At 34.5% G+C, this 18870-nt stretch overlaps 1 protein-coding gene across 25 annotated transcripts in view; it reads right to left on the reverse strand.

Annotated features, from left to right (window-relative positions):
- LOC149573232 (uncharacterized) overlaps positions 1-18870 on the reverse strand; it is a 408940-nt gene that overhangs the window by 150644 nt on the left and 239426 nt on the right. For 6 of the 25 annotated variants that reach the window (XM_089814417.1, XM_089814418.1, XM_089814416.1 and 3 more), the window contains one exon: positions 5949-11582. The exons of 18 other annotated variants lie outside the window; for them this stretch is intronic. In XM_089814417.1, the coding sequence (XP_089670543.1) occupies positions 6088-7071 (984 nt within the window). In that variant the 5' untranslated portion in view covers positions 7072-11582 and the 3' untranslated portion in view covers positions 5949-6087. Of the gene's footprint in view, positions 1-5948; positions 11583-18870 lie in introns of those variants that run through there. One more of the 25 variants, XR_016360060.1, reaches the window with a different exon arrangement.

The raw sequence follows: 18870 nt of genomic DNA on the forward strand, positions 1-18870 counted from the left end.
GTAAAAAAAAAAATATTCCAGCTTGTATTTCGTCCTTGTTCCCAAGGATCTTTGGGCGGGGCATTACATTAAACAACTAGGAAACCACTTTAGGGAATTAGTCTTCTAACAAGAATTTTTTGAAATGAGCAGGGGAGATGGTGTGAGTGAGAATCTAAGGAAGGATGGTTTATGACTATGTATGGGTGTCCTCAGACTAGGAAAGGATAGAAATGTGAATTTCATTTGGGATCTCAAGGTAATGGAGATCCTTTGATTGTTGGAGAGTCTCAATTGGTGGGAGATCCTCCTCCTAGGGCATCCCCTTAGGGTGCCAAGGTGGATGTGGGTTCTTAATTTTAGGTAGAGACACATGTGGATCTTAGGGTTGACCCTCTTCTTAGAGAAAGGTGTGGTGATTCACATGGTGCTCACCCCATAGCTAGATGATTTTCTAGTGGTGATTAGGAGTCTTGTCCTTGGTCAACACTCTTTGGTATCAAGGTTGTGGGGACATCTTTCCCTCTAGTCAAAATCATTTCACATGTATCGATGACTCTTTGGATCATCTTCTAGATCATTCTATTGGTTTATGGCCCTTATCTTGGTTTGGAAGTTAATGGGTCCAAGGCCCAATATTGATATGGTGAGGGGTTATGCCAAGAAGAAGTGGAAACTCGAAGGGAATGTTGAGGTGGCTTCAATATCAAAAGACTTCTCCTTTTGATTCTCGAATACCAAATGTTCGAATTCTTTAGAATAACTAAGAGGGGGGGTGAATTAGTTATTCAAGGTCCAAATGCCCTATTAATACTTTTTCACTACTTTTTATGAATTCATACACTTTTCATCCATTCAAATTTTTAAATCAACCATATTAGCGAGTTACAGTAAATCAACATGCAAAGATAAAACATGCAAGATCAACACATGACACAATGATTTACGTGGAAACCCAATTTGGGAAAAACCACCAGTAACATGCTACTTGATTCTCACTCTTATGAAGTGATGCCCTATTAAAAGCCTTCCCTGTTAAAGACTTACAACACACTGTTAAATGTGACCTTGTTAGAGGATTTCACCAAACTATTAGGAATGGGCCTGGTTAAAGGACTTTAGAACATTGACCTGGAATGTCACCATGTTAAAGGATTTATCTCATGGCTATTAAACCAACTTAAGTCCATAAGATTTAAACTTTACTGTTACAATTGCTAGAAAGTAACAATAATGGTCTTTTGATCTGATATAACTTACAACATACTTTGCAAATTTCAGATCACACTTTCAGTTCAATCCTAATGCTTGGCTTCAAACACTTTAGCTCTGACTGGTTGACTTCTTCTCAAGCTTCGTCTCCTTGAGTCTTCTAACTCATTGTACCAATGCATATCAGGGTCTTCTTATTAAAACAGAGTCTCTATGCTCTCTTATCTCCTTAGCACCTCCTTCATGCTTTCATGCTTTCATGCTTGACTGCCTCTCTCTCTCTCTTTTATTGACTTATGACTCCTTAAATAGAAATCTAATTTTCCTTTGCCGCTCATTTCTCCCTTTCCAATTTTAGGGTTTCGAATGGATTAGGTAGGATATAATGTATCTACCTCATATCTTGTTCTTATCTTCAAACTTCGTCAGTTGTATTCTTAAAAGCGTTTTACATGGTGTTCTGTGCCACCAGCTCATCATTCTTATCTTCCATTTTAATTCACAAACTTCTAGATAACAACCTTGTCAGCTTAGATCTGGCGAATCTTCAATTTTAAAAATAATGCAGCAACTCGGCATTATTGATTTACTGACGTTCGACATCTCTGTATTACTCGGCACTATTGGTTTTACTAGTGCTCGGCATCTCTGTCTTACTCAGCATCTATCTTTGCTTGGCACTTGATATCACTTGGCACTTGAAGTTTACTCGGCACTTGAACTTGCTCGGCACTTGAAGTTTACTTGGCACTTGAACTTGCTCGGCATTTGAAGTTTACTCGGCACTTGAACTTTCTTGGCATTTGAAGTTTACTCAACACTTGAACTTGCTCGGCACTTGAAGTTTACTCGGCACTTACTAGGAATTTGCTCGGCACATACTAGCTTGCTCAGATCCTTCTCTCTAATGAACTTAGTTGAGCTTTACAAATGTCTTAGCTAAAACCTTACATCTTTGATATGTTTCAGTGTGCCAATTCTCTGTGTCTTATAGTATGTCATCAACACACTTTTTCATCAATGGCTTAGCTGATCCTTGTACTTCATTACAACATCATAACTTCAACCTTTCTCTAGGTGTTCTAGTTACATCTTATTGATTGCCTCATCCTTGACAATCAACTAATTGATAGTATTTGGATCACTAAAGCAATTTTCATTTCTGTAAGTAGCAAGTTTGACATCAATGACAAAATAATGATTGAGAACATTCTTTACCAGTTCCATATATCATTCCAACAACTTTTCTTATGATCATTTCAATCATTTCCAACAATCTCCCTCTTTGGCATTGATGGCAAACCAAACTGATCAATTGATCAACTTAGTTACCACCAAGATTGTATACGTTGTCTACTATATTTCTTTGCTGCTGCATCATTTACTACTTATCTCATATATCTCCGTCTTTCTTATATATTGATCAGGTTTTTGCACATTTCTCCCTCTTTGACATAAATGCCAAAGATGTAGCATCTTTATTATGCAAAATATGAGCTTTTGCTTCTTGTTGTTTTCTCCCTCTGTCACCATGCTTGTGACTGATTTGGAGTTCCTGCTCCTACTATGATCCTCTGCATCATTCTTCTGATATTTCAATGATTCATTGTTGGTGATGCAGGGCAGCTTCCTTGTTGCTTTAAACTGCTTGAGTTAGGGGTATTACCCCCAACTTGCCTCTAAGATATTCATAAGCATCCTTTGGCAACGGTTTGGTCAAGATATCTGCAGTTTGTTTCGTTGTGTGAATGTATTCCAACTTCACTTGTTTGTCTTCTACCAGTTCTCTAACATAATGATACTTGATTGCGATGTGCTTGGTTTTTGCATGCATTACTAGATTTTTAGATATGTTTATAGCACTTGTGTTATTACAATACAATATCACAGGTTTTGTTACCTCTTCTTTCATTCCTTCTAATAGATGTGTGAGCCACACAATGTTTGTGCAATTGACTGCTGCTACCACATATTCTGATTCTGCAGTGGACTGAGATATGCATGTTTGTTTCTTGCTAGTCCAGGTAACTAGCCTTTTGCCTAGAAATAATGCACCTCCACTTGTGTTTTTTCTATCATCAATGTTGCCTCCCCAATCTGCATCTGTATATGCATTGAGCTCAAATTTTCCATTCTTTTTGTAGTATAGACCAAAGTTATCAGTTCCTTTAAGATATCTCATTATTCTTTTTACTACTATTAGATGATTTTCTTTGGGATTAGTAGAGAATCTAGCTACTATTCCAACTATTAATGCTATGTCTGATCTACTATGTACAACATATTGTAGTTTTCCAATCATGGATTTGTACATTGTTTGATTGACTTCAGCTGATTCATCATTTTTGGACAACTTATTTCCTGTTGTCATTGGTGTGCTGACTAGTTTGAATTCCTCCAATCCAAACGTTTTAAGAATCTCTTTGATGTATTTTGATTGTGTCAGAAATATACCATGTTTGAGTTGATGTACTTGCAATCCAACAAAGAATTTGATTTCTCCAAACATAGACCTCTCAAATTCATGTTTCATTTTGTCAGCAAAGCCTTTGCAAAGCACTTCCTTTCCACCAAACACTATGTCATCCACAAAGATTTTAGATACAATAATGTCTTTACCTTCTTCTACTTTGATGTACATGTTGTTGTTATCATCAGTTCTTTCAAATCCAATTTGCACTAGATACTTGTGAAGTCTCTCATACCATGCTCTAGGTGCTTATTTCAAACCATAGAGTGCTTTATGTAGCTTACACACCATATCCCTGTTGTTTTCATCAAGAAATCCTTCTAGTTGTTCAATGTAGACTTCTTCTTCTAGTATACCATTTAAGAAAGCAGATTTTACATCCATCTGATAGACTTTAAAATCTTTGTAGGCAGCATATGCAAGTAAAGTTCTTACTCCTTCCATTCTAGCAACAGGGGCAAATGTTTCCCCATAGTCTATTCCTTCTTCTTGAGCATAACCCTTGCATACTAGTCTAGCTTTGTTTCTGGTAATCTCACCATTCTCATCTAGCTTGTTTCTGAATACCCACTTGGTGCCAATCACATTCTTGTCAGCTGGTCTGGGAACAAAACTCTAGGTTTTGTTTTTCTTTATTTGATCAATTTCTTCTTCCATAGCTTTACACCAATTATCATCTTGTAATGCACCATATACTGTCTTGGGTTCAGATTTGCTGATCAGACATGATTCATGTCTTAGTCTATTCCTTGTCATTGGTCTTGCATCTTTGTCACCAATTATCTATTCAGAAGGGTGATGTCTTTTTACATATTTGGATAATCTTGGCTCTGTCCTTGTTTCCATGTTTGATCTTTCAGATTCAGGATCACTATGCACTTTGTTGTTAGATTGTCCTTCATCATGTGTACTGTCTTCAGAATCAGATTGTGCATTTTTTCCATTCTGCAACTCGGCTTCTGAATGCAACTCTGCATTCACTAGTTGTGACTCGGCTGAAACTGATACTTGTTGTTGATTTTCAATTTGATTGACATCATCCTCATCAACAGTCATTCCTTCATAAGAATGCATAAATGTTCTGTATTCTTCCATTTTCTTTGGTACTTCAGCTTGGACTTCTGTGTGCTCATCAAAATTTACATTTGCAATTTCCACAATTTTATTAGTGTTAATATTCAAACACTTGTATGCCTTACTTTTAGTGGAATAACCAAAGAATATGCTTTCATCGCTTTTTGCATCAAATTTTCCATTTCTAGCATCTTTAAAGATAAAACATTTGCAACCAAACACTTTGAAATATTTTACATTGGGTGAGTGGCCATACCATAATTCAAACGGTGTAGTATTTGTACCTTTCTTGACTTGTACTCGGTTTAGTGTATGAACATCTACACTTACAACCTCTCTCCAGTATTTTAGAGCAACAGTCTTTTCCATCATTAGTGCTCTGGCACAGTCAATCACAGATCTGTTTCTTCTTTTAGCAATTCCATTCTGTGGGGGAGTACTAGGAGCTGACGTTTGTCTTTTGATTCCTTTATCATTATAGAATATCTTGAATTCATTTGATGTGAATTCACCACCTCTGTCTGATCTTAGGCATTTCAAGCTTTTTCCTATTTCCTTTTCAACTCTAGCCACATACCACTTGAACATTTGAAAAGTATCAAATTTTTGTTTTAAGAACATAATAGTCATCATCCCGGAATAGTCATCAACAAACAACATTATGTATTTATCTCCTCTATAGCTTTGTACTTCCATTGGACCACATAAGTCAATATGAACTAATTCAAGTACTTCTTTAGATGTATAGTTTTTGCTTTTGAAACTTGACTTAGTCATCTTTCCTAGCTGACATTGTTTGCACATGATATTATCAGGCTTCTTCAATTTTGGTAAACCTCTGACTTTCTTCATTTTACTGATGTTGACCAGATTGTCAAAGTTGACATGACATAATCTTATATGCCACAACCATTCATCATCAAATTTTGCAATAAAACAAGAAACATCATCCATATCAAGGTAAAATAGATTAGTCCTTGTTTGATCTCCTTTTCCTATCAGTTTACCATCAGTATCATAGATTTTTGCAGTTTTGTTTCCAAATTCTACTTTGCATCCTCTATTGCCTAACTGTGAGACACTCAGTAAATTGTAGTTTAATCCTTCAACATAGTATGCATTATCACATGAAATTTGTTCTGTGAGCTTAATGGAACCTTTTCCTTTGATTTGAAATGGAGCATCATTACCAAATCTAACACAATTTCCATCATATTGAGTAAAGTTAACAAACTTACTTTTGTCTCTTGTCATGTGATGTGAGCATCCACTGTCTACAATCCATCTGTCATTCTTGTTCATATATGTTACCAATGTTGTGGGCTCTTCTTCATCAGATTGATCCTTCATGGCTATATAAACAACTTCATCATCATTATCATCAGAATTTTCTTCAACAATGTAACACTTTTTACCTTTTTCTTTGTAATCTCTCTTGTCATCATCTTTTCAGAATTTTTTTTATTGCCTTCCTTGTAATCTTTTTTCTGTGGACACTTGGTGGCAATATGACCTACTTCATTGCAATTGAAACAAATGATAGGCATCTTACCTTTTAATTTTCCTTTACCTCTGTGAGATCTTCTAGCAAGCAATGCTTCCAATTGTTCCACATCTTCCTCATCAGTGCTACTATCACTGGATACATACTTCATTTTTTTTCCTTTCTTTGATTTCACCTGTTCAACATCTTTCAGTGATAACTTGGCCTTAAAGGAAGACTCAACAATCTCTGGTCTGTAGTTGTCAAAATTAGATAACTCAAATGCAGTGAGTCTACCTATTATTTCTTCAAAACTTAGATTGTTTCCTGGTATACATCTTAGCTCTTGTATTGCTGATACTCTAATAGCATAGATAGGAAGCAAGGTTCTTAAGAACTTGCTATTAACAATATCTTCATCCAATTGACCATTCAAGCATCTTATTGCACTTACCACTTCTTTTATTCTTGCACCATACTGAGCAACGTTCTCATTTTCTTCCATTTTCATGTCATCAAACTTTCCTTTGAGACTTTCTCTTTTTGCTCTTTGTACATTCTGATCTCCTCCATAGATGTTTGATAGGGCTTTCCACATTTTGAATGCAGTATCACATCCTTTGATATCATCAAATTCAGCATAGCTGAGTGCAGAGGCAATTTCCAGCATTGTCTGATTGTGTTCTTGCTTGTTTTTCATATCTTCTGCAGTAGGAGCACGTGTTGGATCTACATGTTCAGTGACAATTGAATTTTGGGCATAATCTCCTATGGATCCAAGATGTAGCTTCATCAAGCTTTGCCATGCAACAAAGTTGTCTTTATTGAGCTTGGGAACTTCTCTCTTAGGCATTTTGATCTTTTCTGCTTATAGTTCCTTTATACTGAGTCAGCAGTAAGGCTCTAATACCAATTGTTAGAATTCTTTAGAATAACTAAGAGGGGGGGGTGAATTAGTTATTCAAGGTCCAAATGCCCTATTAATACTTTTTCACTACTTTTTATGAATCCATACACTTTTCATCCATCCAAACTTTTAAATCAACCACATTAGCAAGTTACAGTAAATCAACATGCAAAGATAAAACATGACAGATCAACACATGACACAATGATTTACGTGGAAACCCAATTTGGGAAAAACCACTAGTAACATGCTACTTGATTCTCACTCTTCTAAAGTGATGCCTTGTTAAAAGCCTGCCCTGTTAAAGGCTTATAAAACACTGTTAAATGTGACCTTGTTAGAGGATTTCACCAAACTGTTAGGAATGGGTCTGGTTAAAGGACTTTAGAACATTCACCTAGAATGTCACCCTATTAAAGGATTTATCTCATGGCTATTAAACCAACCTAAGTCCATAGGATTTAAACTTTACTGTTACAATTGCTAGAAAGTAACGATAATGATCTTTTGATCTAATATAACTTACAACATACTTTGCAGATTTCAGATCACACTTTCAGTTCAATCCTAATGCTTGGCTTCAAACACTTCAGCTTTGACTGCTTGACTTCTTCTCAAGCTTCGTCTCCTTGAGTCTTCTAACTCATTGTACCAATGCATCCATATTAGGGGTCTTCTTACTGAAACAGAGTCTCTATGCTCTCTTATCTCTTTAGCACCTCCTTCAATATTTCATGCTTTCATGCTTGACTGCCTCTCTCTCTCTCTTTTATTGACTTATGACTCCTTAAATAGAAATCTAATTTGCCTTTGCCGCTCATTTCTCCCTTTCCAATTTTAGGGTTTCAAATGGATTAGGTAGGATACAATGTATCTACCTCATATCTTGTTCTTATCTTCAAACTTCGTCATTTGTATTCTTAAAAATCTTTTACATAGTGTTCTGTGCCACCAGCTCATCATTCTTATCTTTCATTTTAATTCACAAACTTCTAGATAACAACCTTGTCGGCTTAGATCTGGCAAATCTTTGATTTTTAAAATAATGCAGCAACTCGGCATTATTGATTTACTGGTGTTCGGCATCTTTGTGTTACTTTGCACTATTATTTTTACTAGTGCTTGGCATCTCTGTGTTACTCGGCACCTATCTCTGCTCGGCACTCGATATCACTCGGCACTTGAACTTGCTCGGCACTTGAAGTTTACTCGGCACTTGAACTTACTCGGTACTTGAAGTTTACTCGGCACTTGAACTTGTTCAACATTTGAAGTTTACTCGGCATTTGAACTTGCTCGACATTTGAAGTTTACTCAACACTTGAACTTGCTCGGCACTTGAAGTTTACTCGGCACTTACTAGGAAGTGGCTCGGCACATACTAGCTTGCTTGGCTCCTTCTCTCTAATGAACTTAGTTGAGCTTTACAAATTTCTTAGCTAAAATATTACATCTTTGATATGTTTCAGTGTGCCAATTCTCTATGTCTTATAATATGTCATCAACATACTTTTTCATCAATGGCTTAGCTGATCCTTGTACTTCATTACAACATCATAACTTCAACCTTTCTCTAGGTGTTCTACTTACATCTTATTGATTGCCTCCTCCTTGACAATCAACTAATTGATAGTATTTAGATCACTAAAGCAATTGTCATTCTTGCAAGTAGTAAGTTTGACATCAATGACAAAACAATGATTGAGAACATTCTTTACCAGTTCCATTTATCATTCCAACAACTTTTCTTATGATCATTTCAATCATTTCCAACACCAAAGACCTTAACAGCATTTCATGTAGGAGCCTCTAGACAATTTGAAGGTATATTCTTTAGCTAAAGAATTGGACAACCAAGATGTAAATGAACAACTCTATATTTACATCTACACTTGTGTAGATTTTCATTCTAGGACTCCCTCTAGGATAATGTAATGAAGATGTGTTTAAAGGCATTGCAAGCTCTTTTGGTGCTAGTTATTATCTATTGATGCAATGACACCAACTAAGTCTAGATTTTTATGCATTCCTTTGTGTGTGTGTGGGGGGGGGGGGCGCATCTAACATAGGTCCCTATACTTTTTTATTTATTGTATCAAATCTTGGCAAGATAGTCCAAATGATTGAATATGAATATATCCCCTTTGTGTGTTTTATCTATAAAAAATAGGTCACTAGATGAAATAGCATCCCTAGAACAAGGATAACATTCAAAATTATAAAGAAATGGGAACTAAGAATAAATTAGTTGAAATGAACAAGAATGAGGCGGGTAAGGTTACTAGTGGGAAAGTATATCATAATGCTATTTACTTTCCCAATGGTGCGGGAATGCCCAAATAATAATGTTTTGGAAATAGGGGACTCAAACTTGATACTTTATGGCTCATCCTATTTGATGGAAGCTATTGGGCTAGGGGAAGGGAAAATTCATGAAGAAGATGATTCATCACTGGTGTTGTCTATGATGTCTGACACCCAACCTATACAATCTTTTTGAGAGGCTCAACCATGTTATATCCTTAGACAATGTGTTGATTCTAATCTGGATAAAATTGATCTCATATGCTCTTGTTCATCTAATACCAAGTTTGGAGAAGTAAACTAATATTATTAAAGAAGGGCTTGTTCAAACTAAGTTACATCATGATGAGTTGTATTCAAGCATTGAAAAACTTTATGAGAAATTCATTTTGTAGAAACCTAAGATAGATATGATGGGAATTAGATATACAAAAGGTGAATGTTCTAAGGAACTTGAAAGAATTATTAACAAAAGAAAACTAGGCTTTCAATCTCCTTAAGTTATTCAATCTAATTGCTATATTTACTTGTACACCAACAAGAAATCTAGAAAAATCAACAATATTACTCAAGAAATTATTCTTATTCTTGGAATCATCTTCTTTCGACTCAAATAATTCACTACCTCTTCTTTGTGCAACCCTATGCAATTGTAGGTCATACCGATATTTTTCTACCTAACAACAATGATTCTAAGTTTTACAATCTCCAAAACTCGATTTTCTCAATTCCTTGTTACTATTATTATATATGTAATATGAGACAACTAAAAACAATAATCCTAATGACCTTGTGCAAGCCATTAGTTGATGTGGACCATGTTCAAAACTCTCACCCTGAAAAAATGACTAACCAACTTTTAAAGCTCAAGATTCTAGATCTACAAACAAAGAATTAAAGATTTTCTTTGATACCACTTGATGCAGTCAAGGTCATAAAACTCCTTGTTAGGAGTTGTCCAATTTTGGAGTGCAAGAAACAACACAATAAAAATGACAACTTGGAGAAACAATAACACTAACCAATAAGGAAACAAGAACTTTAATCATCATCAAGCTACCCTACAAATCCATATTTCAAATTAAGGATGTAAGCCTTCTTACATTCTAGGTATATCAACCTAACTATTTACTAAACCAAGTGTTATCCTTCAAGATATCATCCCTCTTTTAAAACTCTCTAAAATAAGGACTACTTCTCTACTTATATGCGTGATCGCCAACCACAAGTCATCTTATACAGTCAACAATAAGAAAAATGAAATGTATTACAACATATAGGCTAGGACCCAAATCCATAAGGACAACCCCAAGTATAGACATTGTGTCATATAGAAGCCTAAGAGGGTTAGCCACATAAATAACAACATACTTTAAGCTATCAATTGGTTTCACATGACTAGAGATCCCATCACAAGCTAAATCTTGCCAACGTGGTTATTAGAATCAGAAAAGCCAACAATAGGATGAGCTTGATTATAAGATAATTTAATTTCAAAACCTTAGAACAAGTTGTAAATAAAAACATAGGAACTTATGATACCTTTACCATACTATAAGGATAATGTATGATAATGAGCCAATCTAATTTTTTTTTACCTAAACAATAGAAAAAACAACCAAATGAACAAGAAATAGATAAATTAGAAGGAAATATTTTTGGCTGATGCAAGATTTCCAATGACGTAAGGATGCTCCTACATCAAAGCTAGATTGAAGAAACCATATGTTTCTATGGGATTGAATTAAAGATTAATGAAGAGTTGTTCAATAATGTTTTTTCTATTTCACAAAATAAAGGTTTAAAGGGACTCAAAAACCCATTATAAAATAATTAGATAACATATAATAGGAAAGAGCACCAAACAAATAGTTAAAAAAAAAAATTTAAAATATGAAAAGGGCCCCCACAACTAGAAACAAATGATGTATTTAGAAGTCCACCAAGAAACCATAAAGAAGAGAAAAGACCAAAGAAAACTCAAGCTTAAGTATGGACACAACAAGGAAGCTTCAAGACTTACAATTACCACATCCATTATGGGGAAAAAATAGTCATGTTAGAAGAGGGTGTAGACATCATAGATTTATTTTGCTTTATATTAATCCAACCCTCTTCCACCCTGGTCTCAACATCCTTTCAGACCAACAAACCTGTTTCATGAATGAGAACATAGTGAGAAATAGAACTGACTAAGAAATACCCATCATCTCAAAAGTAAAACCATAGTTTCTCTTAACAAGAACAACAAAAATAGAGTTGATAACCATAGAAAAGTCACAATAAGAAGACATGAAAGGACCTTGTTTCCATTCACCATAGGAGAGAAAATGGGTGGGGCATGAGACTATAAACCAATGTAAACCACCAAACTAGAAGTTGCCAAATTAGGCTAAGAAGAAATCACAATATCTTTCTCTACCACATGAGAGAAGATTATTTAATTTCAAAATTTTCTCTTAAATGAGTAATGCTTATTTCAAGTGTCATTCCACCATGAAGCCTATCAAATATTCCTTTATAACCCAAAATGCTCAACTATATCACCAATTTTGTATCATCTTCTACACCTAAAGGAAATCCCTTCACGGTAAATTTTTTGAACCCAATAGCCCTCAAAAGATTTGATTGAGATCTTAGTAGGAAATCCTTTAAAAACATCCACCTCAACTAGAATGCCATCAATAGTATAGTGAATAATGTTATATGACTCGTCATCCTCCATACTAAAATCCCCAAGAACACTACCAACTTCCTCAAAAAGATAATCAACCTAAAGACGAATAGGGAGATAAGGAAGATAAATCCAATTTAGAATCTTATCAAATATCTTTGAAGTAGGATTGAAATAATTTTTTTATGGTTTTACCATTAGCATGTAGCTTTCCTTCCAACTAAAATGAATCGGGCACACAATTTAATTTCCTAACTATACATTCTCAAATTCTATGAAAAATAAACCTTTAGCTATCAGGTAAATATGAATAATGCTAGCAAGTGAGTATTGCAAAACTTAAGCATGTAGCTTAGGGAGTACACACAAATATATCTGAACCAAAAAATAACTCCATTAGAGGAAAAATAAATATTAATGATTTAATCCAACCTTTCTATCCTCATTTATCTACACAAAAATATGACAAGAGACAAGGATAAAGCCTATATAAACAAACTGTCACTTGAGTGCCTATAGAAAAACTACAAAATGTTTCATCTAAAGCCTCTTCCCCACCCTTACTGCTAGAAGCTCAAGTGGAAACACCACACTCAAAAAAACCTAATATAGGAAAATCAAATACTGTATCAATGAAGGGAAATGCACTAGATACTATAGATGCAATAACATAGAGAGAAAAGACAATATGAAAAAGTGATGCACGAGCATCCTAGGTGTAAGGGAAAGATTGCATCACCTAAAAATATCTTTTTTTTCTCATTTTGAATAAGGGCTATATCAAATAGAGTTACTATTAATGGAAGCTTACTGTCTTTAGTAAGTGGGTCATCTGATCTCAGAATGTCCAAATTTCATAGGTGGAGGTTCATCTTAGGTATATTAGCCTTCTAATGGAGTTGTTGCATTGTCATACTATATGTATTGTAGAATTTATTGAGGTTTCTGGGTAGAAAACCTTTGATCTTAGATTTCAAGCCATTAGAGGCATCAGAACAATGTCGTTCCTGGGTTGACTGGTGCTTGGGCATGTTAGGCAATGTAGTTCAAGAGATGACAATTCTGAAAAGTGCTTATAGTTGAAAATTATACGCACAATTTGAAAGTTATGGCCTATGAAAGTTGGGGTAGCTACAAATATAATCAAGGCCTACCCTATGTAATAATTTAGGAAATAATTTTTAATTGGGGTTTTCTCAGCCTCAACAGCTAGGGTTTATGTCTAGAACCTTTCAGGGTAGTGATAAATTGCCTATTGAAGGAAGGGATATATTATTTTTAGGCAATTCTAGGTGGTAGTTTGTGGCTCAAGTCCTGTACAAAAATTGTCTATGTGTGTTTTCATATTGTATTTCAAAACTTTGTAATTTTGCATTTGCGGTGATAATAAGAATCCCATATTTTGTTCTTGCTAATTGCTATAATTTCTTTGTTTGGTATTAAGGGGAGCACCCTTCATCACCAAAAGATTCTTGCACCAATTTTTTTTTCAAATTTTCATCAGCTACTAGGAACCTTCAAACAAAGGTCAATTTCATGACATAAAAAATATTGAAGTACTTAAAACTTGAAAGATCTTTGACATATGTTTACATTCATTGAAAGTTATTTTAGAGTCATATCCACTAAAAAATAAACCCTTGAAAATAGTTGTTTTCTATTATTTTTCCACCATTAATACATATTGATAATGTCTTTCAAGTAGGACTCTCTACTATAGGTCCAACTATATTTTCAATTAAGGTAAAACAAGATTTTTGGGGTCCCAAAACCCTTTTAAAATAGATTTTATCCAGAAAATAGAATGCCATCTAACATGAAATTTTGTCATAGATATGACAATGAAAATTCTAGCAACCCAACATAAACCAATGATCTACAACGAAGAAAAATATTGACAAATAAAGACTAGGCGGCCTGAGGAAAACTAATGAACAATGCTAGTCTCATATAGAGAAAATCTACTACATATAAATAAATTGGGGTTTGAGGTGCCCCAAAACATCTAAATGAGAAAATATGGCTTCCTAAACCATCAAACTAAACCAATCGAGTCCCTCAAAATATTTTTCCAAGAAAGACCTTGACTCCTCCTTGGAATTGAGAAGCCCCAAAACCTGTAGTCTACCATACCCAAAAACCCCCAACCCAAAAATCTTTTACTACATCACAATTCCCAACATGATAGTACATATTTAGAACCAACTAAATCTTGAAGAAAATGAAAAATTCTTCGTAGCTATCTAGACCTTGGATTTAACTCGACACCCATAACCTAGATGGAGGAAAGGATGACAAAATCATCCTTAGTTGAGACTATAATAACTCCCTCAATAAAATCTAGCTTCATTAGATAAGGAGAAAAAATAAACCTAAATGGATGAAAGAGGTTTTAAGGAAAACACAAAACCCACCAAGAGAAAGTAACATTGAAGAATAAGGAGACATTATCTAACTTCCCACAAAAAATTCCTTCAACCTCAATAACAAGGTGTTAGGATTTAACCATAGAAGAAATAACAATTGCATGGAAATATAAAAAATAACATAAAATAATCTATTGCACAGAAGAGAATACAAGACACCATGATTTAACGTGGTTCACCAAATCCTTAGGTTATGTCCATGAAATAACAAGTTCAATATTATTACGATCTAGTGATTACAATCTAATTACAACTCGCAATCCCTTACATCTCAATATTGCCGCAAGAAGCAATTTTCATATCACACCCTATGAAAAACCCCTAACCCTAAGCCCTTTTATACAAGTATTTTTACCACTATAGAGTTATAATTAATAATTACATGTCAGCCCAAAATCCGAATAAAATAGGGCCCACAATTTTTATCAAGTATGTAGAGTACTTCCCTAATTAGTCACCACAAAGTAATAATCTCCCACTTGAAGACTGATCCTGTAGCTATGTCGCTACACCATGAGGCTCCACCTGGATCAAATCGCCTTAGACTCTATTGTTTATTTATTCTACTTAGTCTAGAAGACCAACCAAAGTTGAAGAGGAGTTCAACGTCTCCCTTGTCACTACCTTTGTAAACATATGCACTAGATTTTCATCTATATGTATCTTGTCTAGCTTTAACTATCCATCATCCAAAACTGACTAATTGAAATGGTACCACAACTGTATGTGTTTTGTCTTTGAATGTGGAGCATAGTTCTTTGAAAGATGAATGGAACTTTGACTATTTATAAAAAAAAAATTTTATCACTCTAAGGGTGTCCCAATTCTTCTAGGAAGAAATGAAGCTATATCATCTTCTTGGTTGCCTCTATAGCAACAACATACTCTGCCTCTATAGTGACCTTTTGCAAATGAGAAACCCAACTCATAGTTACCTCGCCAACAGTAAATACATAACCTCTAGTACTCCACCTAGTATCAATATCCCCTATCAAATCTAAGTCAACATATCCATATAAATTAGTAGTAGAGGCCCCAAAGTGTAAACAATTACTGGATGTACTTGTCAAATATCTAAGAATCCATTTGATTGCATTCCAATGCTCAGTTTTTGGATGACTCGTATACTTGCTAATGACTCCCACTACATGTGCAATATCTGGCCTTATACATAGCATAGCATACATCAAGCTTCTTATAGCTAAAGCATAAGGTACCGTAGACATCTTATCCTCCTCTTTTTGTGTCTTGGGACACATCTCCTTAGTCAACTTCAAATGACTAGGTAAAGGTGTGATGATAGCTTTAGCATTCTCTATAGAGAAATTTTGCAACACCTTCTCAATATAATCAGCCTAAGATAAAGTCAATTTCTTGTTCTTCCTATCTCTTCAAATCTTCATACTAAGGATTTGTTTTGCTGGCCCCAAATCCTTTATAGAAAATGCATGTGCCAACTGGCATTTCAACCCTTTAATATGATCCATGTTAGACCCAACTACAAGTATATCATCAACATATAAACATAAAATAATTTAGTTGTCATCATCCAACCTCATAAAGTAAACACAATGATCTAAATGACACCCACTATATCCATGCTCATGCATCAAATTGTCAAATTTCATATACCATTGCCAAGGTGTTTGGTTCGAGCCATATAAACTTTTCTTCAACCTGCACACTAAGTTCTGCTTACCTTTGACCTCAAATCTCTATGGCTGATCCATATATATCTCTTCATCTAAATCACCATGAATGAAGTTTGTTTTAACATCAAGTTGCTCCAAATGCAAATCTTCAGTAGTGACAATACTTAAAATAGTGCAAATAGAAGTCATCTTAACAACATGAGAGAATACGTCATGAAAATTAATGCCTTTTTATGTGCAAATCCTTTTACAAATAAACTAACTTTAAATATTTTCTTACCTCCATCCTCTTCTTTTAACCTATAAAAACATTTATTTTGTAAAGCCCTTTTACCTGCAAGAAACTTGCATTAATCCCAAGTCTTATTTTTCAACAAAGAGTCCATTTTCTCTTTCATTGTAGACTCTTACTGAATCTTAGTATCCACTTGCATAGCTTCATCATAACATTCAAGTTCACCAGCATTAGTAAGTAAAATAGAATACAAAGAAGGAGAAAATCTTTCTAGAGGTCTTATTAAGCTTGTTGACCATCTAACATTTATGCGTGTGTGGTATTTGTTGTTGCGGTTGTTGCACATCATGAGGAATTGTTGGAACATCATCTTTTGGAGTATCATCCAACACTACATAATAATTTTCTTTCTTCTCATGTTCCTAAAACAGATCTTTGCACAAGACTTTCTCATTGAATATGACATCTCTACTTCTTACAATTTTATGATTTGCGAAATCCCAAAGCCTATAACCAAGTTCATTAATGGAATATCTAACAAATACACATTTTTTTGAATTAGCTTCTAGCTTGGCTCTATTTTCAGAATCTATATGAGCAAATACTTCACAACCAAAGGTTTTGAGAAAAGAATAACTCACCTTCTTACCAGTCCATGCTTCCTCTAGAATACCACAAGCTAAAGGAGTAGAGGGACCTCTATTAGTTAAATATTTAATAGTATTGACAACCTCCACCCACATGTTTAAGGGAAACCTTGCATGCAACCTCATACTTCTTGCACACTTCATTATAGTCATATTCATGCGTCCAGCCACTCCGTTTTCCCGTGGAGTCCTTGGAACAATTTTTTGTTGATGAATACCAATAGTGGAGTAATAATCTTCAAATTCATGACTGCAATACTCACCACCATTATCAGATTTAAGACATTTTAATTTCTTACTAGTCTCATTTCAATCAAGCATTTCCATTTCTTAAAAGTTTGAAATATATTAGATTTCTATCTAAGGAAATAAACCCAAAATTTTCTAGTTGCATCATTAATAAATTAACATAATAATGAGAGCTGCCAAGGGAAAACACCTGAGTTGGTCCCCATACATTTGTATGCACAACTTATAATCTCTCATTTTTCCTTTCCTTCCTAGTCTTCACAAAACTCACTCTTTTTATTTTTCATACACACAACTTTCACAAAAATCCATATTAACACATTTTAGACCATGTAAAACTTTCTTTGAATGAAGTACTTTCATACCTTTCTCACTCATGTGCCCAAGTTTGTTGTGCCACAGTGCTGTATCAGAATCTACAACTACTATTTGTTCTCCCTACTCAACTACAACAATTGTTCTTAAACATTCATTTTTCTTTGAAACAATCAAAGTAGAGGAACAATATGACCTATACAAAGATATAAGGTGCCTACTTTCACACTTTTTGCTACTACAAGGGAGCCTTTTGAAACCTTCCAATTTTTATCATTAAAAATAACTACACAACCCTCATCACCAAGTTGCCTTGTTAAAATTAAATTCCTACACAGCCTTAGAACATGTCTTACCTCATGTAGTAGCCAATGATTCTCATTCTGCAACTTAATCTTAACTTTTCTCTTTCCAACAATATGACAAGGTTCATTATCCCCCAAATAAACAACTCCAAAATTCTCTTGGACCTAATCAATAAAATAACCTCTATGAGGTGTAGCATGAAATGAAGAACCAGAATCTAAAACCCATGAATCATCAACACTTTTTAAAGACAGGAGAAAAGAATCCTCTTTGGATTTGTTATTTATCACATTTGCCTCCTTGTTCCCTTTTGATTTATCTCCTTCATTATTCTTTTGAGTCCAAAATATTTTTTTTTATACCCTAGTTTTCCATAGTACAAACAATCTCTTGGTCCTCTAGATTGAGATCTCTTCCCTTTTGACTTTCCTCTTGATTTCTCACGATTATCAAAATTATTTCCTCTTTTAGTCGTTTCACCTCTACTTTGTGCAATCAAAGCACTTCCTAATGTAGATCCACCTGAGGTTTTCCTATGAGCTTCCTCACTCAAAATAACACTAATCACATCATCATATTTTAGAGTATTAGATCCAGAAATAAAATTACTCACAACCATTACCAAGCCATTCCAGCTTTCACGCAAAGAACACAAAATCAAGATAGACCTAATTTCTTCATCAAAATTAATACCCATAGAAGATAACTGACTAGTAATAATATCAAATTCATTTAAATGATCTGCAACAAATCCACCTTCTACCATTTTCATATTAAACAAATGCTTCATGAGAAATACCTTATTTGAAGCGGAGGGCTTTTCATATAGTTTTGCTAGGGTTTGCATCAACTCTTATGTCATCTTTACTTTTGTAATATTAAATGCCATTGATCGTGCTAGGCATAATCAAATGCTTTCAAGTGTCTTTCTGTCTCA

The sequence above is a fragment of the Cupressus sempervirens genome, chromosome 2 (assembly GCF_028749045.1).
Source record: "Cupressus sempervirens isolate cs-2001-9-10 chromosome 2, ASM2874904v1, whole genome shotgun sequence".
In the NCBI taxonomy this organism is placed as follows: Eukaryota; Viridiplantae; Streptophyta; class Pinopsida; order Cupressales; family Cupressaceae; genus Cupressus; species Cupressus sempervirens.